The sequence below is a fragment of the Amblyraja radiata genome, chromosome 3 (genome assembly GCF_010909765.2).
Source record: "Amblyraja radiata isolate CabotCenter1 chromosome 3, sAmbRad1.1.pri, whole genome shotgun sequence".
Classification (NCBI taxonomy): Eukaryota; Metazoa; Chordata; class Chondrichthyes; order Rajiformes; family Rajidae; genus Amblyraja; species Amblyraja radiata.
The window spans coordinates 23,503,071-23,528,848 of NC_045958.1; the positions used below are offsets into that span (position 1 = coordinate 23,503,071).

Here is a 25,778-nt window from a genome sequence, read left to right on the forward strand (position 1 = left end):
CATCCTGCGCAAAGTCGCCGGCACGGTCGCGCACCTTCTGTGAACACATTTAAGAAAGAACTGCAGATGCTGGAAAAATTGAAGGTAGACAAAAATGCTGGAGAAACTCAGCGGGTGGGACTGCATGATTGCATGAGGCTGCCTCACCCGCTAAGTTTCTCCAGCATTTTTGTCCACCTTCAGTGAACACGTGATTTGATGCCTGCCATCCGGGGCGGGATCCATGTGTACACGTGATAGACGTGGCCCGTCATCCGCACACAAACATGCGCCCTGGCCCTTATGCAGAACAAGGTTGCCGACCCCTGCATTAGCCAGACTCTGCACTAGGCGAGTCCTGTCATTGTCCTAAAAATTTCCTCTAAATTTTATACTCAATCATGCTGTATTAACACTTTAGAAAACAAAACTATTATAATTTACTCACCTGACTTATTTTCTCTTTAAACAGCATAAAGCAAGCTGTGTTGTTGATTAATGGGCTTGATACTACTAAATTCCCACGATTACTCTCTCGTATTCTTCAGAAGCTTCACTTGAAGGTACATGCTGTAAACCATAGGAGTTATTTTGTGTTCTATGAAATAACAGGTTATTTACTTAAGTTGTACATAGTTTTATTGCAGTCAAGAAGTATGGCGTTTGATGTGTTGACATTTTTTAAATCTCTTTACAAATGGCATAATGAATGTTTATAACAAGTCCTGGTTTATTAATGCATCACAGTTGAATAAGCAAGTTCGATGTTCCGACTGCGCATGCCCAGGTCACAGGTCACTCGCGATAAACATTCTCAGCAGCTGTGCTGCTGCATGAATACAGACCTGCGTTTCATCCGTAGTCAGGATCGAACCGGGTCTCCGGCGCTGCAAGCGCTGTTGAATTGTTACTGGACCGTCCCCGTCCCCTCCCGAGTGTCCCATCCCTGTCCGGGGGCGGCTGGAGATGCCCGGGGTGACCCTGGACTGATGGGACACTGGCCCGGAACAGTGGTGGCCCAGGCTTACAGCCAGCACGGAGAAGAAGCGTTAACTCCACTGCTTCAGGCTGGTGTTCCGTCAGTCCAGGGCTGTTGGTTAACCCAGCAGGACAGGCAGAGTTGAGCTGGAGTTAGAGCTTCTTCTCCATGCTGGCTGAAAGCCTGGGCCACCACTGCTCCAGGCCGGTCCAGAACAGGGATGGGACACTCAGGAGGGGACGGGGCCGGTCCAGAAGCAATGCAACAGCGCTTGCAGCGCCGGAGACCCGGGTTCGATCCTGACTACGGCTGAAATGCAGGTTTATATTCATGCAGCAGCGCATTTTTCGGAATACTGAACTCGCTTATAGGCAGTAGAGCCATGTCTTTGCCTTTGCCAGAGACCTGTGTTCAATCTTGACCTTGGGTACTAGCTGTGTGTAGTTTTCCTGGGACCGTGGGTGTTTCCTCTGGATGCTCTGGTTTACTCCCATATCGCAAAGGCATGTAGGTTCTGAGGTTAATTGGCCACAGTAAATTGCCATGAATGTATAGGTGAATGGGGAGTGTTGACGAGAATGTGGAGAGAAAAACAGGATTAATGTAGAATTCACATAAAGGGTGGATAATAGTTGGCATGGATTCAATGGGCTAAAGTGGCCTATCTCTGCGCGATTCCCCAGTGATGATGATTTGCTGTTTTTTGGGACATTTATCATTACCACTGTGGTTTCATGGATTTAAAAACAGAGAAACATTCTCTTTGCACTGCTAATTAATTTAAAAATTGGTTGATCCATGCTTGTACCTGTGTGCAGAAAATGCACACTTATATTTCTGTACAATTGTCTTCAAATAATGCAATTATTCAAACAAAATATGGTAGAAATATTCAGCATTGTGGAAAGAATTAATATTTAAGACCAACGATCATTTATCAGAACAAAATCATGCAAGAAAGTAAGAGCAGGAATAGACCATCCAATCCCTCAAGCTTGCCATGCCGTTCGATGGCTGATCTACCTTAGGCTTCAACTCCCCAGCTTTGCTATTTCCCCAATGCTCTCAATTCCCTGATCTTTTTAAAATATATATATATGTACCTCTACTTTAAAAAATTCTCGTGATCTAACCTGTGCGACCGTCTGCGTTAGAGAATTAGGGATTCACAGCTCTCTGCAAGAAGAAATTACTGTGCACTTTGGCGTTCGATGACCAGTTTCTTATCTTGTAACCATTTGACATTTGCCCATGAGTGAAACAACTCAACTTTCCTGTTCTGTCCCCTGAGAGCTTTTATTTCAATAATATAAGCATCTTCTGCTAAATCAAAGAATACAGACTCAACCTGCTCAGCCTTTCTTGATTGGATGATCCCTGTATCTCAGAGATAGACCTGGTAAATCTCCCTTGGTTTGTCTCCAATGCAGTGTCTCTTCTCATTGGTAAGGGACACAAAACTGTGCATGGTATCACAGATGTGGCCTAACCAACACCCTTTAAAATTGTAACACAGCTCCTGTATTTCCAAACTCAAATCAAGTATGTTTAACTGTCAAATGTACTGACAACAGCACAATGAAATTCTTACTGCAGGTTAACAGGCCCAATAATACAATAACACAAATACATATATATAACCAATAATAAAATAAATTAATAACAGTAATACAGGTGCACAACCTTTTATCCGAAGATCCAAATAACGAAAACCTCCGAATAGTGGACATTTTTTCGGTCCTTGAAGAAAGGTCCTTGAAAACGTTCACCGAGGGCGGCCCGCAGAGGTGACAGCGGAACCTCCGGTCGGTCCTCGAAGAAAGGGGAACTAAATCCCCATTCATAAAAGAGAAGGTGAGGGTATATTGCGTGGGAGGGTTAATAATTGACAATATGCTGCTGCCTGCCCGCTGAGTTAAAAAGTTCCCACGGTAGACTCGCGATACACAGTGTATCGTGAGTCTTGCGTGGGAACTTTTTAACTCGGCGGGCAGGCAGCAGCAGATTGTCGCTCCCTTCAGTTTCACCCCAGCTACACCCCTCTGCTTCCCGGCCATGTGTGTGACCCCTTCCCTCCCCTCTCCAGCTCCCCGCTCATTGCACCGGCGCGGGGGCTTTGCACTGTCTTCACGTCGGCGATACCAGCAGGTCAGTGCCAGTCACCGGAGACGTCAGGACCAACGGGACACCGACCCCCAGGCCCACTGCAAGCACGGAGATCCCAGAGACCCACAGCCAGCAGCAGCCCAGCCCCGTTCCAACTCCAGAGGAAAACTGCAAACTGGCCGGAGACGTCAGGACCACCAGAAGCCATTCCCCGAGCTGCGCCCCCTCATCGGGACACCGACCCCCAGGCCCACTGCAAGCACGGAGATCCCAGAGACCCACAGCCAACAGCAGCCCAGCCCCGCTCCAACTACAGAGGAACCTGGGTTGCGGATGATGGGGCGCAGCTCGGGGCGTCGTAGGGGCCCATCGGGGAGCGGGTTCCTGTTGGTCCTGACGTCTCCGGCCACCTGCCATCCTCTGGGAACTGTACCGCCCTTGCAGGAGAGTGGGGTTGTTTGCAGTTGCAAAGGGAGGGGGCAAGGGCGGTACAGTTCCCAGTCTCAGCTCCAGTCCAGGAGACGTCAGGACCAACGGGACACCGACCATCAGGCCCACTGCAAGTACGGAGATCCCAGAGACCCACAGCCAGCAGCAACTCCAGCCCAGCCCCGCTCCAACTCCAGAGGAACACGTTGGGGCAGAAGCTGATGGTGTGCAAGGTACGTCTTGTTCTTGGGGTGGCGGATGAGGGGGCGCAGCTCGGGCTGTGGGCAAACTGCCACTTGTCGCCGTAGCGGCCCATCGGGGAGCGGATTCCTCTGGAGTTGGAGGAGGAGGGGGGTATTGTGCTGTTTGATCGCCCCCTGCTATCCCAGGGACAGGGAGACACAGCGGCTTTTTAGACTGGTGGGCAATCACTTCCAAAGTTCTGCCCACACAGTCAGTACACCTCTCCTACACTGCATTTCATACAAACATTTATTCTGCAAGAAAAAACTACATTGAAGACTCAAACTCGCGACCGAGTAACTGACAGGATCGAGGCGCAAACTCGCGACCTAGCTCGGGGATTCAAGAATCCCCGAGCTAGGACGCCTAAGGGCATGTAGCCCCGCTAGGGTGACATGAGTGCGAGAGGTGATTCAATGCTGCGGGCACATTTACAAATTCAGGAATTCATTCAACACACTGCATTTCATACAGACATTTATTCTGCAAGAAAAAACGACATTGAAGACGCATACTCGCGACCGAGTAACTGCCGGGATCAAGGCGCAAACTCGCGACCTTGCGGATATGAGTGAGCACTCTACCAGTCATTAAAATCTACGCTAAAAAATTTCCATTCGGAAGGCCGACAAATTCTGAATTACGAAAAGTGTCTGGTCCCAAGACTTTCAGATAAAAGGTTGTGCACCTGTACTGGGTAACATAAAAATGCAAAACCAAAGTCCACAGTGCAACCAAAGAGACAATCCATAGACTATCATTGTTGGTCAGGTAGTGGTTAGTGTTGTGCTATGTTCAAGGGTCTGATAGCTGCAAGGAATAATCTGTTCTTGAAACTGGTGATCATGGCTTTCATGCTTCTGTATTCCTCAAGGTGAAGGGGAAAAGATTTAATAGGAATCTGAGGGGTAACTTTTTGCACACAAAAGGTGATGGGTATATGGAACAAGCTGCCAGAGGAGGTTGTTGAGGCTAGAACTGTCCCAACATTTAAGAAACAGTTAGACAGGTACATGGATAGGACAAGTTTGGAGGGATATGGACCAAACACTGGCAGGTGGGACTAGTGTAGCTGGGTCATGTTAGCCGGTGTGGGCAAGTTGGGCCGAAGGGCCTGTTTCCACACTGTGTCACTCTATGACTCTTCCCAATGCTGAGAGTGAAATGAGAGCATGACCTTGGTTGTGTGTGTCTCTGATATTGCCTTTTTTTAGACAGAACCTCCTGTAAATCTGTTCGTTGGTGGGGTGGTCAATACTGAGATATATTAGGCAATGTCTACACTCTCTGTAGCCTCCTTCATTCTTGGGCATTCGAATTGCTGAACCAATCAGTATGCTCTCTATTGTACACCTGTAGAAGTTTAATAATTTGTCAACATACCGCATTTCCTCAATCTTCTGGATAGGGAGCATTTGGATGGTGTTGGTGGGAACACCCTCCTCTGCAAATTTACAAACTCCAGCCTCTTTGCAATAAAAGCCATTATTCCATTTGCCTGGTTAAATGGTTAAACATTTGTTGCACGTGCCTGCATTTCTTTTGTGAACCATGCACAAAATAGGGTAAATACCTCTTCATTTCACTTGTCTCTATTCATTTAGGTAATCTGCCTTTGCAGCCATCACTGAAGTGCAAGACTTCACACTTTCCCACATTAAATTCCATTTGCCAAACTTTCAACCCGACATTCAATCACATTGCAGAGTTGTAGTATCCTCGTCCGAACATGCCCTTCTACCTATTTTTGGGTTTACATTTCAGTGTCTCATTTTAGTTTGGATTGGAAAAGTTAACTTTTTAAATGTAACTTTGTCATGTTGTAGCTATCACTCAGAAATTAAAATTTTCCTCATTTTATAATAATGCTTGCAATTATCTTAATGTTGACTAAAGCTTTTCTTGTACTGTGCTAATCAAATACCATTTTAGGATGAACATTCATTTAACGAAGAAGAGAGAGAAAAACTCCAAGCAGCACTTTCTCTTGAAAAATATGAACTTCGCTTGGTGCTGGAAACTGTATCTTTTATCTTGGAACAGGTGAAATAAAAGGAATTTACTTTGCATAATGTCTGGACCCAAGAATGTTCTTCTTTTAATTAAAACGGGTTCCACTTAGTCTAGTAACTATTAAAACTCTGATCTTGGATGGGGATTTGCGTGTTTATATGTTCGTGTGCAATCACATCTTCTCAAAAAAACGACGCGCTAACGGTAAAATTTTCACATATTCCGATAGAGATTTATCCTGTGGAGTCCAAAGTCGCCTTATCGAAAATATTCATGCATTATTTCTCGTTATTAATGAAAATGTTCAAAAATCTCAAAAAACGTTGGGAAAAAACAACTGTCTTTCGCTTATTCCCTGTGTTTAGCCCTGCTCGCAACATTGATGCTATCCAAGTACACCGAGTCCTGCTAGCCCTAGCAAGTGCAAATGCATTTTTTTAAAGTCACAGTACACTGAGTTCTGCTAGCTAGCAAGTGCAATTGCATTTTTAAAAAAGTTTAAATTGCGTTGGGGGAACGGGTTGTGTTGGAGAAACGGGTGAGTGGTGGAATATTGCCTTGGGGAACGGGTTATGTTGGGGGACCAGGCCTCCCGTGGGGGTTATGGGTGAGTGGTGGAATATTGTGTTGGGGAACTGGTTGCGTTGGGGTACCAGGCCTCCCGTATGACAGGGACCCAATGGGTCCCACTTGGTCTAGTAACTATTAAAAATCAGAATAATATTAACATAATATCAAGGGGGATGCTTTGTGTATGTGTGTGTGTAGGGTGGTTAGTGTGTGTGGGGGGTGGTTAGTGTGTGTGTGATGCCGCAGGCTGCCCTCTCGCAACCGCGCATTGAGGGGACGGGACCCAACAGGTCCCACTTTGTCTAGTCTTCTCTATAACTAAAACTTCTATGGTCTCATCTTGACCACTTCCTGTCTGCGCTGTATATTGATTTTAGAAAAACGCTACCATATATTGCTATGATTTTTGGCCATCTTACTCACAGTCTTCCTCCGCTGAGGCAGCCCCGAGGATTTTTCCGATCAATGAAAAATTAAAAAGTAATGAATGTTTAAAAAAATCTTGAGATCAGCTGATTGTCTGTCAATCATCTATCAATCACCATGATGAAGGTAACGCCACTTCCGGGGGGGGGGGGGGGGGGGGGGCGTGGAGTATAAAGCCTAAATGGTATGAAATTGCATTTGAATTTGGTGGCCTGCACTCTGCTTGAAATGGTATGAAATTGCATTTGAATTTGGTGGCCTGCACTCTGCTTGAAATTGTATGAAATTGCATTTGAATTTGGTGGCCTGCACTCTGCTTGAAATGGGATGAAATTGCATTTGAATTTGGTGGCCTGCACGCTCTTTGAAATGGAATTTCAAGGAATAGCCGTGTGTGAACTGCCAACCCACCAGCCGTGAGTCAATCAACTGCCAGCCCACCAGCCGTGAGTGACTGAACTGCCAGCCCGCCAGCCCTGAGTGAGTGAGCTGCCAGCCCACCAGCCTTGAGCGAGTGAGCTGCAGCCCACCAGGCCTGAGTGACTGAGCTGCCAGCCTACCAGGCTTGAGTGACTGAGCTACCAGGCCTGAGTGACTGAGTTGCCAGCCCAAGAATCCATTCTACCCACAATGTCCATACTAACCCTCTGGAAACCAGTCCCTTCGGCCCACAACATCCATACTAGCGCTCCAGAAAGCCCCCCCCCCCCCCCCCCCCCCCCCCCCACTGGCCACCAATATTGGAATTGGTGGAGAGGTGGAATGTTGTGTTGGGAGCCCAGCCCTCCCCTGTGAACATGGGACGCAACGGGTCCCAGTTAGTCTAGTACCTAGTCTGATTTTGTATGTGGATTTGTGTGTGTGTAATCTCATCTTCTCGAAAAATCGACGCGGTAACTGTAAAATTTTACATATTCTGGAAGAGATTTTTCCCCTGGAGACCAAAACGCCTTATCTGAAAAATTCATGCTTTATTTCTCGAGTTATTAATGAAATCTCCCTCCCCCCCCCCCATTATTCAAACGACGCCTGGTGGTTGCTTTCTCTCGGGGATTGCTTGGTGGAGAGGTTGCTGCCGCAGGCCGAGCCCGGCTACTGGACCTGGGCAGAAGCAGATCCAGGAGCCTGGAGTGAAGGACTATTGCGTTTGGGAACCAGCCCTCCCCTGTGATGCCGCGGCCCCCCATCCCTCCTCCGCCCCCCTCCCTCTGCCCCACTCTCCCTCTCTGCCTCCCTCCCACTCCCTCTCTGCCGTCCCCTCTGGCCACTCTGCCCTCTACCCTTGCCCTCCCTCTGCCACTGTCCTCCCTCTGCCCCTGTCCTCCCTCTGCCCCTATCCTCCCTCTGCCCCTGTCCTCCCTCTGCCCCTGCACTCCATCTGCCCCCGCCCTCCATCTGCCCCCGCCCTCTCTCTGCCCCTGCCCTCTCTCCCCCTCCATCTCTAGCCGTGCCTACGTGTTGGGGGCTATGATTGATGGGGTAAAAGGAGCAAATAAATAGTATTAATATAATATCAGGGGGGGTGGTTAGTGTGTGTGTGGGGGGTGGTTAGTGTGTATGTGGGGAGGGGGGGTGGTTAGTGTGTGTGTGACGCTGCAGCTTAACCGCGTGTTGAGGGGATGGGACACAATGGTTCCCACTTGGTCTAGTAACTATTAAAGGTCTGATCTTGGATGTGTATGTGGGTGTTTATTTGTTTGTTTATAATCACATCTACTCGAAAAAACGACACGCTAACGATGACAATTTTACATATTTTGGCAGAGATTTTGCTCCTGGAGTCCAAAATCGCCTTATCTGAAAAATTCATGCTTTATTTCTCGAGTTATTAATGAAAGTGTTCAAAAATCTGTCAAAGCTTTGAAAAAAACCCACTGTCTTTCGCTAATGATGTCTCAATGGGTCTGCGTGCCTGCTGTTCTTGCTTGTGCTGCGAGTGATGTCACCCCCCCCCGACCACTTTCCCCCGAATTCTCGCCCCGGGTCAGCAAACGGTGTGGAGGTTGCTGCCGCAGACCGAGCCCGGTGACTGTACCTGGGCAGAAGCGGAGCCGGGAGCCCGGAGTGAGGGACAATTGCTTTCGGGAACCAGACCTCCCCTGTGACGCAGCTCCTCCCCCCCCTCCCCCCCACCCATCAAACTCTACCCCCTCCCTCTCTGCCCCCCACTCCTTCTCTTCCCCACTTCCTCTCTTCTGCCCCCTCTGCCCCTGCCCTCCCTCTGCCCCTGCCCTCCCTCTGCCCCTGCTGCCCTCCCTCTGCCCCTGCTGCCCTCCCTCTGCCCCTGCTGCCCTCCCTCTGCCCCTGCTGCCCTCCCTCTGCCCCTGCTGCCCTCTCTCTGCCCCTGCTGCCCTCCCTCTGCTTCTGCCCCTGCCCTCCCTCTGCTTCTGCCCCTGCCCTCCCTCTGCCCCTGCCCTCCCTCTGCCCCTGCCCTCCCTCTGCCCCTGCCCTCCCTCTGCTCCTGCCCTCCTTCTGCCCCTGCCCTCCCTCTGCCCCTGCCCTCCCTCTGCCCCTGCCCTCCCTCTGCCCCTGCCCTCCCTCTGCCCCTGCCCTCCCTCTGCCCCTGCCCTCCCTCTGCCCCTTCCCTCCCTCTGCCCCTGCCCACCCTCTGCCCCTGCCCTCTCTCTGCCTATGCCCTTTCTCCCTCTTCCTTTCAGGCCCGCCTGCGAGTTGGGGGCGATGCGTGAGTGGTTAGGGTGGAGGATGGGGTAAAAGGAGCGAATGAATAATATTAATATAATATCAAGGGGGATGGTAAGTGTGTCTGGAGGGTGGTTAGTGTGTGTGTGAGGGACTCAAATAGGGAAAGCTAGTAGTCAGTGTGTGAGGCAGGTGGCAGAGAAGGGTAGCACTCGGACACAAAATGTAGGGGAGAAAGAAGAAAAAGATAATACACAGAGAATACGAGGGGGTGGGTTTCTTTAATGTGAATATTTTAATGCTAGGAGCATTGTAAGAAAGGTTGATGAGCTTAGAGCCTGGATTGACACCTGGAAGTATGATGTTGTGGCGGTCAGTGAAACATGGTTGCAGGAGTGCTGTGATTGGAAACTAAATATTCCAGGATTTCGTTGCTTCAGGTGTGATAAGAGGTGGAGGTGTTGCATTGCTTGTCAAGGAAGATATTACAGCAGTGCTTTGGCAGGATAGATTAGAGGGCTCGTCTAGGGAGGCTATTTGGGTGGAACTGAGAAATGGGAAAGGTGTAGCAACACTTATAGGGGTGTATTAAAGACCGCCTAATGGGGAGCGAGAATTGGAAGAGCAAATATGTAAGGAGATCGCAGATATTAGTAGTAAGCACAAGGTAGTGATTGTGGGAGATTTCAATTTTCCACACATAGACTGGGAAACACATTCTGTAAATGGGCTGGATGGTTTGGAGTTTGTAAAATGTGTGCAGGATAGTTTTTTGCAGCAATACATAGAGGTACCTACTAGAGAAGGGGCAGTGCTGGACCTCCTGTTAGGAAATGAGACAGGTCAGGTGGCGGAGGTATGTGTTGGGGAACACTTCGGGTCCAGTGATCACAATACCATTAGTTTCAATATAATTATGGAGAGGGTCAGAACTGGACCTAGGGTTGAGATTTTTGATTGGAGAAAGGCTAACTTTGAGGAGATGCGAAAGGATTTAAAAGGAGTGAATGGGGACATTTTGTTTTATGGGAAGGATGTGGAGGAGAAATGGAGGACATTTAAAGATGACATTTTAAGAGTACAGAATCTTTATGTCCCTGTTCGTTTGAAAGGAAATTGGAAAGAGCCATGGTTTTCAAGGGAAATTGGACACTTGGTTCAGAAAAAAAAGAGAGATCTACTAATTATAGGCAGAATGGAGTAAATTAGGTGCTTGGGGAGTATAAAGAATGTAAAAAGAATCTTAAGAAATAAATTAGAAAAGCTAAAAGAAGATATGAGGTTGCTTTGGCAAGTAAGGTGAAAGTAAATCCAAAGGGTTTCTACAGCTATATTAATAGCAAAAGGATAACGAGGGATAACATTGGTCCATTAGAGAGTCAGAGTGGACAGCTATCTGCAGAGCCAAAAGAGATGGGGAAGATATTGGACAATTTCCTTTCTTCGGTATTCACCAAGGAGAAGGATATTGAATTATGTGAGGTAAGGGAAACAAGTAGAGTAGCTATGGAAACTATGAGATTCAAAGAAGAGGAAGTACTGACACTTTTGAAAAATATAAAAGTGGATAAGTCTCCAGGTCCTGACAGGATATTTCCTAGGACATTGAGGGAAGTTAGTGTAGAAATAGCAGGGGCTATGACAGAAATATTTCAATTGTCATTAGAAACAGGAATAGTGCCGGAGGATTGGCATACTGCGCATGTTGTTCCATTGTTTAAAAAGGATTCTAAGAGTAAACCTAGCAATTATAGACCTGTTAGTTTGACGTCAGTGGTGGGCAAATTAATGGAAAGGATACTTAGAGATAATATATTTAAGCATCTGGATAAACAGGGTCTGATTAGGAACAGTCAACATGGATTTGTGCCTGGAAGGTTATGTTTGACTAATCTTGAATTTTTTGAAGAGGTTACTCGGGAAATTGATGAGGGTAAAGCAGTGGATGTTGTGTATATGGACTTCAGTAAGGCCTTTGACAAGGTTCCTCATGGAAGGTTGGTTAAGAAGGTTCAATGGTTGGGTATTAATGGTGGAGTAGCAAGATGGATTCAACAGTGGCTGAATGGGAGATGCCAGAGAGTAATGGTGGATGGCTGTTTGTCAGGTTGGAGGCCGGTGACTAGTGGGGTGCCACAGGGATCTGTGTTGGGTCCACTGTTGTTTGTCATGCATATCAATGATGTGGATGATGGTGTGGTAAATTGGATTAGTAAGTATGCAGATGATACTGATAGGTGGTGTGGATAATGAAGTAGATTTTCAAAGTCTACAGAGAGTTTTAGGCCATTTGGAAGAGTGGGCTGAAAGATGGCAGATGGAGTTTAATGCTGATAAGTGTGAGGTGCTACATTTGGCAGGACAAATCAAAATAGGACGTACATGGTAAATGGTAGTGAGGAGGTATGCAGGGGAACAGAGGGATCTAGGAATAACTGCACAGTTCCTTGAAGGTGGAATCTCATGTAGATAGGGTGGTAAAGAAAGCTTTTGGTGTGCTGGCCTTTATAAATCAGAGCATTGAGTATAGAAGTTGGGATGTAATGTTAAAATTGTACAAGGCATTGGTGAGGCCAATTCTGAAGTATGGTGTACAATTTTGGTCGCCTAATTATAGGAAGGATGTCAACAAAATAGAGAGAGTACAGAGGAGATTTACTAGAATGTTGCCTGGGTTTCAGCAACTAAGTTACAGAGAAAGGTTGAACAAGTTAGGCCTTTATTCTTTGGAGTGCAGAAGGTTAAGGGGTGACTTGATAGAGGTCTTTAAAATGATGAGAGGGATAGACAGAGTTGATTTGGATAAGCTTTTCCCATTGAGAGTAGGGAAGATTCAAAGAAGATGACATGACGAGAATTAAGGGACAGAAGTTTAGGGGTAACATGAGGGGGAACTTCTTTACTCAGAGAGTGGTAGCTGTGTGGAATGAGATTCCAGTGGAAGTGATGGAGGCAGGTTCGATTTTCTCATTTAAAAATAAATTGGATAGTTATATGGAAGGGAAAGGAATGGAGGGTTATGGTCTCAGTGCAGGTAGATGGGACTAGAGGCGAATAAGTGTTCAGCACGGACTAGAAGGGCCGAAATGGCCTGTTTCCGTGCTGTAATTGTTATATGGTTATATGGTGATCCCGCAAGTCGCCGCCACTCCCCCTCCGCAATCGCGCGTTGGGACGGGACCCAAATATCATATCTCTATACTTATAAAACTCTAATCTTGGATGTGTGTTTGTGTGTGTTATGTGTATATAATCATACTGCTCGAAAAAATGACGCTCTTAACGGTAACATTTTTGCATATTCCTGTAGAGTTTTATCACGTGAAGTAAAAAATCGCCTTGTCCTTAAGATGCTTTATTTCTTCAAAATGTTCACAAATCTCAAAAACCTTTGAAAATAAACGAGCTGATGACATCACAATGGATCTGCTTGCTGCCGTCTTGCTCGCGCTGTGCGTGAGTGTCTTCCACGCACTGGGCACTGTTTTCCACACGTCCTTTGGTCGCTGTGTTGACCGCTTTCCCCCGCTGCAACTCTCTCCTCCCCACTGCAACCCGTTCCCCCCACTGCTAACCGCTCCTCCCCACTGCTACCCGTTTCCCTCGCTGCTAACCTCTCCTCCCCCCGCTGCTAACCGCTCCTCCCCCGCTGCTAACTGCTCCTCCCCCCGCTGCTAACCGCTCCTCCCCCCGCTGCTAACCGCTCCTCCCCCGCTGCTAACCGCTCCTCCCCCCGCTGCTAACCGCTCCTCCCCCCGCTGCTAACCGCTCCTCCCCCCGCTGCTAACCGCTCCTCCCCCCGCTGCTAACCGCTCCTCCCCCCGCTGCTAACCGCTCCTCCCCCCGCTGCTAACCGCTCCTCCCCCCGCTGCTAACCGCGTCCTCCCCCCGCTGCTACCCCTCGCCTGCCCCCGCTGCTAACCGCTCCTCTCCCCGCTGCTAACCGCTCCTCCCCCCGCTGCTAACCGCTCCTCCCCCCGCTGCTAACCGCCTCCTCCCCCCCGCTGCTAACCGCTCCTCCCCCCGCTGCTACCCGCTCCCCTGCTGCTACCCGCTCCCTTCCGCTGCTACCCGCCCTTCCCTGCTGCTACCCACACCCCCACGCTGCTACCCGCTCCCCCCTCCTCTTCCCCCCCTCCTCTTCTTCCCCCCCTCCTCTTCTTCCCCCCTCCTCTTCTTCCCCCCTCCTCTTCCCTCCCCCTGTTTCTTCTCTCCTCCTCCTCTCCCCCTCCTCTCCCCCCTCCTCTCTCCCCTCCTCTCCCCCCTCCTCTCCCTCCCTCCTCTCCCCCCTCTCCTCCCCTCCTCTCCACCCCTCCTCTCCTCCCTGCTCCACCCTCCTCTCTCCCCCTCTTCCCTCCCTCCTCTCCCCCTCCCCCACTCTCCTTCCTCCCCACCCCCTCTCCCCCCTGCCTCCACCCCCCGGCAATGAAGCAGCACCTGCATTGATCACGCACCCCCAATTTAAGTTGCTATATTTTGAGAAAAGCATGGCGGGACAGGATCTAGGGTTTGGTTTAGTCCAGGGGTCGGCAACATCGCCTGCATGCCCCGGGACTGGCTGGAGTTCCCAGATCCCTCGTGTCCCCGGGACTGGCTTCAGTTTCCAGAACATTCGCGTTCCCGAGACTAGCTGCAGTTCCCAGGTCACCCGCCCCGGGACTGGCTGTAGCGACCGGGTCGCCTGCCCCGGGACTAGTAGAGGGAGAGAGAGACAGCGAGCCCGGGACGGAGCAGCCAGCTTTCCGCCCATTAGCTACCAGTCAACCACTATCTCCACCGGTTGCGCCTGTGCCAAAGGACACCGTGGCTGGCTGGTGGGCGGGCTGGCAGAAGGCGGTGAGGTGGCGGCCGGTTCCACTGTCCGGTCCCGGCGGCCGCTTGCAACCACCCGAGCTACATCCCTCCCCGGCCACAATGCGGTGGCTCCGCGTCCGGAGCGCCACGGTAGCGATGAGTGAGTGAGTTGCTGGCATGATCCACGACCCTCTCCTTCTCACCGCTCCTGCCCTCCCCGCAACTCCCAGCCAATTTGTGCCGCCCAGGCCGTGCTGACCCGGGTCAGACTCCCCACACACTGTGAAAGGAACACTTCCTCCCCCCCCCCCCCCCCAGCGGTGCTGTCTTCTTTTTACAGCCGCTGCCCACTTTACAGCCACTTCCCATCAGCTGCCAGCAATGAGGGATAGACTTGGCAACATCATTCTTGAGGGATAGCCAAGTCTATCTTTCTTGGCTAACAACCTAAACTTCGGCCTCCAAGATGCAGGTATATTTTCGTGCCTTATTTTTTGGTAAAAAATAGCGCCTTCATTGCCGGGAAATACGGTAAGCAGGGAAAAAAAGGCATGCAATTGCAAGGCTTCAATAATAACCTCCGCTAAATTTTGATGTCAAATCACTTTTATGATGTGGGAAACATTTTGTCCAAATTGACAAAGTAAAAATACCAAATGTTTCAAGATCATTTTATTTCTTCAGTTTCAAGTTCTTTCTAAGCACAAGCTTATTTACAGTGGCTATAAAAATTATATTGGGATCAAATAAGCGTAATTTGTGACAGTAAGAAGTTGAAGCACTATCAATAATTTTGAAAATAGTGTCTGTTTCAAAAAAATCGTACAAATGCTTTTGTAATTAATTTGCGTTAAATTATTCGATCTTAAATGTGTGTTTCACTGTGCTTTTGTCATTTCTCACCAGGCAGCCTACTACAATGTGAAACCTACTGCTCTTCAGCAACAATTAGAAAATATCCACCTGAATCAGGAGAAGGCAGAGGCTTTTTCCCAGGCTTGGACAAATATGGGTCAAGATTTCATTGAAAAATTGAGGCAAAATGCTTTTGCTCCTAAAAGGGTAAGAACAAGCCTACAGATCAAAATTTAATAGAGATGAGGATTTCTCTTTCAAAAATAAATTAGATGCTACATAAATATCCAGAAATATGTACGTTGATGTGTATTTGCCGTGGTATTATCACCAAAGAGATTACTGTATCTACAAGGAAATTCGTGATTAATTTGATAGTACTTATTATACATTTCAAGACCCTCCTCTATGTCTACAAAGCCCTCAATGGGCTTGCCCCCTCCTACATTAAAAGCCTTCTACCCACCACTCCACCTCCAGGTCCCTCAGATCGGCCGACTTGGGGCTACTGAATATCCCGCGGTCTAGGCATAAGCTTAGGGGCGACCGCGCCTTTGCGGTTGCAGCTCCTAGACTGTGGAACAGCATCCCCCTTCCCATCAGAACTGCTCCCTCCATCGACTCCTTTAAGTCAAGACTAAAATCTTATCTATACTCCCAAGCCTTTCCTGACGTCCACTGAGCGAGGGATATACAGTATGTATGTAGTTTGTTTGTTTATACTATTCTTATAACAAATGTAAAGCACTTTGGCCAACGAGAGTTGTTTTTTAAATGTGCTATATAAATAAATGTGACTTGACTTGACGTATTAGAGGTGGTAAGAAAGAATAGACCATGGACCTTTGTAGAATTACTTTATATTTGTCACATTTTGCCATGTGTCCACATGAACCATTAAAGACAAATACGTATCTGACGAGGAATATTAAGGCATTGGTCAAGAATAAGAAGGACGCATAGGCAGCTGGGATCAAGTGTATCCCTGGAGGAGTTTCGGGAAATAAGGAGCAAAGTAAAAAAGAAAATCAGAAGGGCAAAAAGAGGCCAGGAAGTAACTCTGGCAGATAGCATTACGGACAATTCAAGAGATTTTATAAATACTTAAAGGGGAAAAAGGGTAATGAGAGATAGTGGGACCCCTCTATGTGGAAGCCACAGAAGATGGGCAAGGTTCTCCATGAGTATTTCTCCTCTGCATTTACCGTGAAGAAAGTCAAGTCAAGTCAAGTCAAGTCAAGTTTATTCGTCACATATACATACGAGATGTGCAGTGAAATGAAAAGTGGCAATGTTCGTGGACTTCGTGCAAAAAGACAAACAAACAAACAACCAAACAAACTACAAACAGAATGGAACAGAATCACATATTCTTTTACATATTAAATATTGTGGGCGGAAGGAAAAAGGGAAAAAAACAGCAATTAAAAAAAAAAAGCAGTAGAGTGGTACAGTAAAAGTTAGTCCCTGGTGAGATAGGAGTTTACAGTCCTAATGGCCTCTGGGAAGAAACTCCTTCTCAACCTCTTCGTTCTCACCGCATGGCAACGGAGGCGTTTGCCTGACCGTAGCAGCTGTAACAGTCCGTTGCATGGGTGGAAGGGGTCTCCCATGATTTTATTGGCTCTGGAGTTGCACCTCCTGATGTATAGTTCCTGCAGGGGGCGAGTGAAGTTCCCATAGTGCGTTCGGCCGATGGCAGAGCCTTCTTGTCATTGGCAGAGCAATTCCCAAACCAGATGGTAATATTTCCAGACAAGATGCTTTCCACAGCCTCTTAGTAGAAGCACTGGAGGATCCTCGGAGACACTGAATTTCCTCAATTGCCTGAGGTGGTAAAGGCGCTGCCTTGCCTTACGAGTGCTGCGGCGTGTGATGTCCATGTCATATCCTCAGAGATGTGGACTCCCAGATATTTAAAACAGCTCACCCTATCCACAGTATGCCCATTTATCCTCAATGGTGTGTATGTCCTCAGATGATGTGCCCTCCTAAAGTCCACGATCAGCTCCTTAGGTTTTTTTGATGTTCAAGAGGAGGCTGTTGTCCTGACACCAGAGTGCCAGATCAGCCACCTCCTCCCGGTAGGCCTTCTCTTCGTTGTCTGAGATCAGGCCCACTACCACAGTGTCATCTGACACTGATGAAAGACAGGAGGACAGATGAACTTGGGGCAATCAATGGAAGTGCCTTGAGAGCAGTCAGTGTTACGGTCGAAGAGGTGCTGAAGGTACTATTATGTATGAAGGTAGACAAATCTCCAGGGCCTGATCAGATAAATCCAAGGACATTGTGGGAGACCAGAGAAGAAAATGTGGGAGCCCTGGATAGAAAATTGGCTTCAGTGAAAGAAGCAGAGGTTGATGGTGGAAGGTTGCTTCTCGGACTGGGAACCTGCGACTAATATTGTGCCTCAGGTTTTGGTGCTGCTCCCATTACTGTTGGTCATCTATATCAATGATTTGGATGAGAATGCAGACCACATGATTGGTAAGGTTGCAGATGACACTAAAGTGGGTGGTATTGCAGATGTTGAAATTAGGTATCAAAAAATACAGCAGGATGTTGATCGATTGGCCAGGTGGGCTGAGGAATGGTTGATGGAATTTAATACAGAAAAATGTGAGGCGTTCTACTTTGGGAAGTATACAGTGCCCTCCATAATGTTAGGGACAAAAACCCATAATTTATTTATTTGCCTCTGTAATCCACAATTTGAGATTTGTAATAGAAAAAATCATGGTTGAAAAATGTGGTTAAAGTGTCTGATTTTATTAAAGGGTATTTCTTTTACATTTTGGTTTCACCATGTAGAAATTACAGCTGTGTTTATACACAGCCCCCCCCCCATTTCAGGACACCATAATGTTTGGGACACATGGCTTCACAAGTGTTTGTAATTGCTCAGGTGTGTTTAATTGCTTCCTTAATGCAGGTATAAGAGAACTCTGAGCACCTAGTGTTTCCTCCAGTCTTTCCATCACCTTTTGGAATCTTTTATTGCTGTTTATCAAAATGAGGACCAAAGTTGTGCCAATGAAAGTCAAAGAAGCCATTATGAGATGGAGAAACAAGAATAAAACTGTTAGAGACATCAGCCAAACCTTTGGCTTACCAAAATCAACTGTTTGGAACATCATTATGAAGAAAGAGAGTACTGGTGCGCTTACTAATCGCAAAGTGACTGGCAGGCCAAGGAAGACCTCCACAGCTGATGACAGAAGAATTCTCTCTATAATATAGAAAAAACCCAAACACTGGTCCGGCAGATCAGAAACACTCTTCGGGAGTTAGGTGTGGAATTGTCAATGACCACTGTCCGCAGAAGACTTCATGACCTGAAATACAGAGGCTAAACTGCAAGATGCAAACCACTGGTTAGCTGCAAAAATAGGATGGCCAGGTTAGTTTGCCAAGAAGTACCTAAAAGAGTAACCACAGTTCTGGAAAATGGTCTTGTGGACAGATGAGACGAAGATTAACTTATATCAGAGTGATGGCAAGAGCAAAGTATGGAGGAGAGAAGGACCTGCCCAAGATCCAAATCATACCACCTCATCTGTGAAACACGATGGTAGGGGTGTTATGGCCTGGGCATATATGGCTGCTGAAGGTACTGGCTCACTTATCTTCATTGATGATACAACTGCTGATGGTAGTAGCAAAATGAATTCTAATTATTAATGAAAACCCAAACATTATGGTGTCCTGAAATGGGGGGATTATGCATAAACACTGCTGTAATTTCTGAAACCAAAATGTATACAAATGGCCTTTATTAAAATCTGACAATGTGCACTTTAACCACATGCAATTTTTTTTCTATTATAAATCTCAAATTGTAGAGTACAGATGCAAATAAATAATTGATGGTTCTTTGTCCCAAACATTATGGAGGGCACTGTAACATGGGCAGGATCTACACAGTGAATGGTAGGGCTCTGAGGAGTGTTGTGAAGCAGAGGGATCTAGGGGTGCAGGTGCATGGTTCTATGAAGGTGGAGTCTCAGGTAGATAGGGTAGTTAAAAAGGCTTTTGACACATTGGCCTTTACAGTCAGAGTATTGAATATAGGAATTAGGAGGTCATGTTGCAGTTGTATAAGATATTGGTGAGGCTGCATTTAGAGTATTGTGTTCAGTTCTTGGCACCATGTTATAGGAAAGATGTTGTCAAGCTGGAAAGGGTACAGAGAATATTTACGAGGATGTTGCCAGGACGAGAGGCTCTGAACTATTGAGAGAGGCTGGGACTCTATTCCTTGGAGCGCAGGAGGATGAGGGGTGATCTTATAGAGGTGTATAAAATCATGAGAGGAATAGATTGGGCTGATGCACAGTCACTTGCCAGAGTAGGTGAATTGAGGGCAAGAGGGCATAGGTTTAAGGTAAAGGGGGAAAGATTTAATAGGAATCTGAGGGGTAACCTTTTCACACAAAAGGTGGAGGGATATGGAACAAGCTGCCAGAGTAGGTAATTGAGGCATGGACTATCCCAATGTTTAAGAAATAGTTAGACAGGTGCATGGATAGGATAGGTTTGGAGGGATATGGACCAAACACAGGTAGTTGTGACTAGTATAGTTGTTCATGTTGGCTGGTGTGGGCAAGTTGGGCCGAAGAGCCTGTTTCCAAGCTATATCACTCTATGACTCCATGACTTTGCAAACAATTATGGAGGAGAGCAGTGGTCTGGTCTGCAGCTTCGAGCCTGGTTCTGAAGCACTGTAGGGGTAGGGAAAAGGTGGTGTCTTGCCTCCCTGGTGCTAGGGTCCAGGATATCTCTGAGAGATTGCAGACATTCTTAAAGGGAAGCGCGAGCAGCCAGAAGTCGTTGTGCACATTTGCACAAATGACATGGGTGGAAAAAGGGATGAGATCCTGTGAAGTGAATATAGGGTTAGGCAGAAGATTAAAACACCCAGGGGTAGTAATCTCTGGATCACTCCCAGTGCAGGTGCAAGTGAGATAGGAAGATAGAAACATAGAAAAATAGAAATTAGGTGCAGGAGTAGGCCATTCGGCCCTTCGAGCCTGCACCACCATTCAATATGATCATGGCTGATCATCCAACTCAGTATCCCGTACCTGCCTTCTCTCCATACCCTCTGATCCCCTTAGCCACAAGGGCCACATCTAACTCCCTCTTAAATATAGCCAATGAACTGGCCTCGACTACCCTCTGTGGCAGAGAGTTCCAGAGGGGGGGGGGGGGGGGGAGGGGGGTGAGGGGGGTGAGGGGGGTGAGGGGTAGGAGCCAGAGGAGTAGGTATGAAATTGGAAGGATTGATGGGAAGGTAGAGATTAGGACCAATAAGTCTCAAAGATAGGACAGAGAGGAAAATGCAAAGGTATATGGTGATGTTGATGGGCTGAATTGTGTTTAATTCAATGCAAGCAGTATTCTTTTCTGGATTGGTGCTTGGAACTATGATAGTGTGGCCATTGCGAAAACGTGGTTGCGAGAAGGTCACTATTTAATGTTTCAGGGTTTCGATGTTTTAGACATGGTCGGGCGGGAGGACAAAGAGGTGGAGGAGTTGTGTAGGAAGGAACTGCAGATGCTGGTTTACACTGAAGGTAGACTAAAAATGCTGGAGTAACTTTACAGGACAAGCCGCATCTCTGGAGAGAAAGAATTGGTGACGCTTCAGGTCGAGACCCTTCCTCGACGCTTCAGGTCGAGACCCTTCCTCAGACTGAGTTTTGCTACTAATCAGGGAGTCTGTCATGGAGCACTCAGAAAGTACATACTGGTGGGCTTGTCTGCTGAAGCAATATGGAAAGACCTTAAAAATAAGAGGATTTCTTGAAAGTATTTGGATAATCCAACCCAAAAAGGGAACATATTGGACCTTGTGTTGTGAAATGAGCCTGGCCAGGTAACTTGTGTTACAGTGGAAGAGCATTTTGGGGATGGTACAGACATTTTGGGCTTGAGGGCCTGCTCTTGGGTTGTATGGTTGTATTGTTATGTGTTCTTCAAACCTCATCTATGGTATTTAATGTTCTCAAAGTGGCTCCTTTTCAGATGCCTTTTTCGTTTTTTGATAGCTCCTCTTTCCAATCCCCTCGGTTTCCTTCCACCAATATCACACCCTGAGGCTTTACATTTCACTCCTTCTCTTCATATCCGACACCAAATTTTAATGTTGGTTGTCTCAAATCATCAGGCATTATCCTGTTAAAACATGCAAATGTTGCAGGTTTAAATTCATTAATTAGAAAAGAGATCTATGAGCCCAAATGATTATTGTGTATCATTTTTGAATGTTTGGTCTTGCAGACATGTATGCAAAGTGAACATTTATTAGGAAGTAATGTCTAACATCAATGGGTGAGCAAAGTAACAACTTTTTCTACACCACACCCTAATTCTCTTTTCTATAAACTGTAATTGAACAATATTACTCATTGTGCTAGAACGTGGCTAACTTTAACCTGTTGATTGCTCTAAATATTTAGGTGCTATAAACCACTCTTCAAAATGAATTTTCATACATAGCTAGTAAATTTACCATGATATAAAGTGTCCCAAATATATCGATGCCATAATGGAAATAAATATTCCTACTTAGCTAGTAGGTTTCCCCTGATGTTAGGCACAGTAAATTGAGCTATGTGCTATAATAAATTTAGCAGTGTTAGAATATAGATGCAACAAAATGTGCTTAATCTGCCAAAACTGTTCATGCTTGCAGCTTGAAAAAATTGGATGGTGTTTTAACCTCGAAATGGGGCAGTCACTGCAAGCAAAAATGAAGTCCCCCCATGCTGTTCTTGAACTTGGAATTACTAGTGAAGATTCTGAGGTAAATAAAAATGATTATAAAGGGGTAAACTGCCCTGTGGTACTATTTGACATACTTTTTGCTAATCAGCTGCAACAATTCATTATTATGCATTCAGATCTAAATTGTTGTGCATTTAATGGATTTATGCCAGGCAGGTTATTCTGTTGTGTGCACTTTTATTCCTTTCCCTTCTGCTTAAATTGGCAAATACCGTTCAATTACTTTCTGAAATATTGCCTACCGTTCCATTTCTTACTGAAGGAAGAATTTTATTTCTATGAGCTTTAAGCACTAACCGTTGTCAGGTTATTTAATTGTGATTGATAAATGTGAAACTACGCAGGTGTAATTGAATTTCTTGAGGGTACATTTATTTTTGCTGGTGTGTATAGTAGTAGAAAGTGTATTCAATGATACATTAAAAAATATAGTCATCGAATCACACGGCATGGTATTGGGCCTTTCAGTCCATAGTGTAAATCCCAGCCATCACCCATCTCTCCTGATCCCATTTCTCAGGTACTGGAACTAGCCTTTTTTGCCATGGCGCTTCAAACACTACTCACATTGTGTCATATAAAACATAGTAAATTTTGTGAGTGCCTATCTCCTCCACCCCTTCAGGCAGTGAGTTTCAGATTTTAACCATCCTCTGGGCAAAAGTATTCTTTCTCAAATCCTTTAAATTTCCTCGCCGCTTTCTCAGATATGATATGTGTAAGTTAGGATATATACTGGAGAAGAGATCATGGACCATACACGACTCTTTGGGCCACTATTCACAACATGTCGCGGGGCGACGCCTGTATGGTCGTGAGTAGTGGCCCAAAGAGTCGTGTCTTTTCCTGCTCGTCGCTGGATTTTCAACATTTTTAAAATTTTCTGCCACCTGCTGCGACTATGACGCATGCCAGCAAGTCGCCGAAAAAAACGAGTAAGTGGGACAGGCCCTTAAGGAGTATAATTGTAGTCGGGTTATGTGCTCAGGTTGACCTTTTAGCAACTTTGTTATTTATTCATCAAGAGTGAGATGAACAGCAATCACATCTTTGGGGATGAACAATATTTGCTGGCCTTGGATAAATAAATAAATAGGAAAATTCAACCAAGAGACACGAGTCTATTGAGTGTTCTGAAAAATGTCAGTGAGAGCTTGGCAGCATTTGATAGGGAATGAGCCGAGTTCTAAAATCTTATCTAAAAATAAAGACATAACTTCAGTGCTAGCGGTGATATGGTGATTGTAATATTGTGGCTAAGATGCTGGTCTAGTAGTCAGAGCTCTGAACCATTGATTCAGAGATAAGATCTTGAATCCTATCATGGCAATTAAACTTAATAAATCTGGAATTATAAACCAAAAGCTAATCATTGTAACTACTGGATTGTTGCAATTCAATAATGTTTTTCGAGGAATGAAATCTGTTGTCTTTACCTACTCTGGAGTACATATGACTCTGCAACTGCCAATGTGATTGGCTCTTGACAATCTCCTTAGTTTGTGTCCAATGTGAATGGGCAGTTAATGATGAGAGTTAATGAGAGGACACTTAGATTAGTGGCTTTGGCCAGCTTTTCATTGCCTCTTAAGCCATTCGAAGATCACCCAAGAGTTTATGCTAAACACATGTTCCGTTATATGAGGTGCAATCTCAATATCATTTGTGTATTTTAATCCAGCGAGTTGTAAGATTTAAATTAGATATCTCAATGCCCATAAAGCATTAAATTTTTGAAGCAAATTTGTGTTATAACTAGTCTGAGAGTTGCAATAGAAGAGAACTATAAAGGCAATACGGGGAGAAAACATGAGGTACGAAGGTAAGCTAGCCAAGAATATAAAGGAGGATAGGAAAAGCTTCTTTAGGTATGTGAAGAGGAAACAATTAGTTTTGACCAAAGTTGGACCCTTGTAGACTGAAAAAGGTGAATTTATTATGGGGAACAAGGAAATGGCAGATGAGTTGAACAGGTACTTTGGACCTGTCTTCACTAAGGAAGACACAATCAATCTTTCTGATATACTAGTGGCCAGAGGATCCAGGGTGACGGAGGAACTGAAAGAAATGGTGTTGGGTAGACTGGTGAATCCCCAGGGCCTGATGGTCAGCATCACAGGGTACTTAAGGAAGTGACTCTAGAAATCGTGGATGCATTGGTGATAATTTTCCAATGTTCTATAGATTCAGGATCAGTTCCTGTGGATTAGAGGGTAGCTAATGTTATCCCACTTTTTAATAAAGGTGGGAGAGAGAAAAGGGAATTATAGACCAGTTAGCCTGACATCGGTGGTGGGGAAGATGCTGGAGTCAATTATAAAAGATGAAATAGCGGTGCATTTGGATAGCAATAACAGTATCGGTCCAAGCCAGCATGGATCTACGAAAGGTAAATCATGCTTGACTAATCTTGTGGAATTTTTTGAGAATATAACTAGGAAAATGGACAAGGGAGAGCCAGTGGATGTAGTATACCTGGACTTTCAGAAAGCATTTGATAAGGTCCCTCATAGGAGATTAGTGGGCAAAATAAGGGCACTAGGTTTTGGGGGTAGTGTGCTGACATGGATAGAAAATTGTTTGGCAGACAGGAAACAAAGAGTAGGGATTAACAGGTCAGTTTCAGAATGGCAGGCAGTGACTAGTGGGGTACCGCAAGGCTCGGTGCTGGGATTGCAGCTATTTACAATAAACATCAATGATTTAGATGAAGCAATTCAAAGTAACTTTAGCAAATTTGCAGATGACACAAAGCTGGGTGGCAGAGTGAACTGTGAGGAGGATGCTATGAGAATGCAGGGTGACTTGGACAGGTTGGGTGAGTGGGCAGATGCATGGCAGATGCAGTTTAATGTGGATAAATGTGAGGTTATTCACTTTGGTAGCAAAAACAAGAAGGCAGATTACTATCTAAATGGTGTTAAATTGGGAAAGGGGGAACTACAAGGGGAACTGGGGGTCCTTGTTCATCAGTCAATGAAAGTAAATGAAGCAGGTACAGCAGGCAGTGAAGAAAGAAAATGGCATGTTGACCTTTATAACAAGAGGAGTTGAGTATAGGAGCAAAGAGGTCCTTCTGTACTTAGTGAGACCACACCTCGAGTATTGTGTGCAGTTTTGGTCCCCTAATTTGAGGAAGGACATTCTTGCTATTGAGGGAGTGCAACATAGGTTTACAAGGTTAATTCCCGGGATGATGGGACTGTCATATGCTGAGAGAATGGAGCGGCTGGGCTTGTATACTCTGGAGTTTAGAAGGATGAGAGGGCATCTTATTGAATCATATAAGATTATTAAGGGTTTGGACACGCTAGAGGCAGGAATGGTATTCCCAATGTTGGGGGAGTCCAGACCCAGGGGCCACAGTTTAAGAATAAGGGGTAAGCCATTTAGAACGGAGACGAGGAAACACTTTTTCACACAGAGAGTTGTGAGTCTGGAATTCTCTGCCTCAGAGGGTGGTGGAGGCCGGTTCTCTGGGTACATTCAAGAGAGAGATCGATAGGACTCTTAAAGATAGTGGAGTCAGGGGATAGGGGGAGAAGGCAGGAACGGGGTACTGATTGGGGATGACCAGCCATGATCACATTAAATGGTGGTGCTGGCTCGAAGGGCCGAATGGCCTACTCCTGCACCTATTGTCTATTGTCTTTTGACTCAAAACGTCTCCTATTCCTTTCCTCCAGAGATACTGACTGTCCAGCCACTCCAGTATTTTGTCTCTATGTTTTATGTTATATTAGTTGTTTTGGTCATATGTCTCCATTGTGTTTATATTTTTCACCAATTGCTTTTCTTTGTCCATTTATCTCTGGTAAGGGTATTTACCCGGACATTTTTTAATTGTCAGGTATTTGTGATGGTAATGCATTGAGAACCAGCTGGTGGCTCTCATTATCTTTAGTGAGTTGGAGGGCTGCTTTGCTCTTGAGATTTGTTTTAAATTACAAAG

General features: G+C 46.0%; 1 protein-coding gene across 4 annotated transcripts in view; it reads left to right on the forward strand.

Annotated features, from left to right (window-relative positions):
* commd10 (COMM domain containing 10) overlaps positions 1-25,778 on the forward strand; it is a 99,916-nt gene that overhangs the window by 7,569 nt on the left and 66,569 nt on the right. For 3 of the 4 annotated variants that reach the window (XM_033017466.1, XM_033017465.1, XM_033017467.1), the window contains exons 2-5: positions 452-542; positions 5,669-5,779; positions 15,086-15,241; positions 21,735-21,845. In XM_033017466.1, coding sequence (XP_032873357.1) covers positions 452-542; positions 5,669-5,779; positions 15,086-15,241; positions 21,735-21,845 — 469 coding nt within the window. The remainder of the gene's footprint in view (positions 1-451; positions 543-5,668; positions 5,780-15,085; positions 15,242-21,734; positions 21,846-25,778) is intronic. The other variant, XM_033017468.1, reaches the window with a different exon arrangement.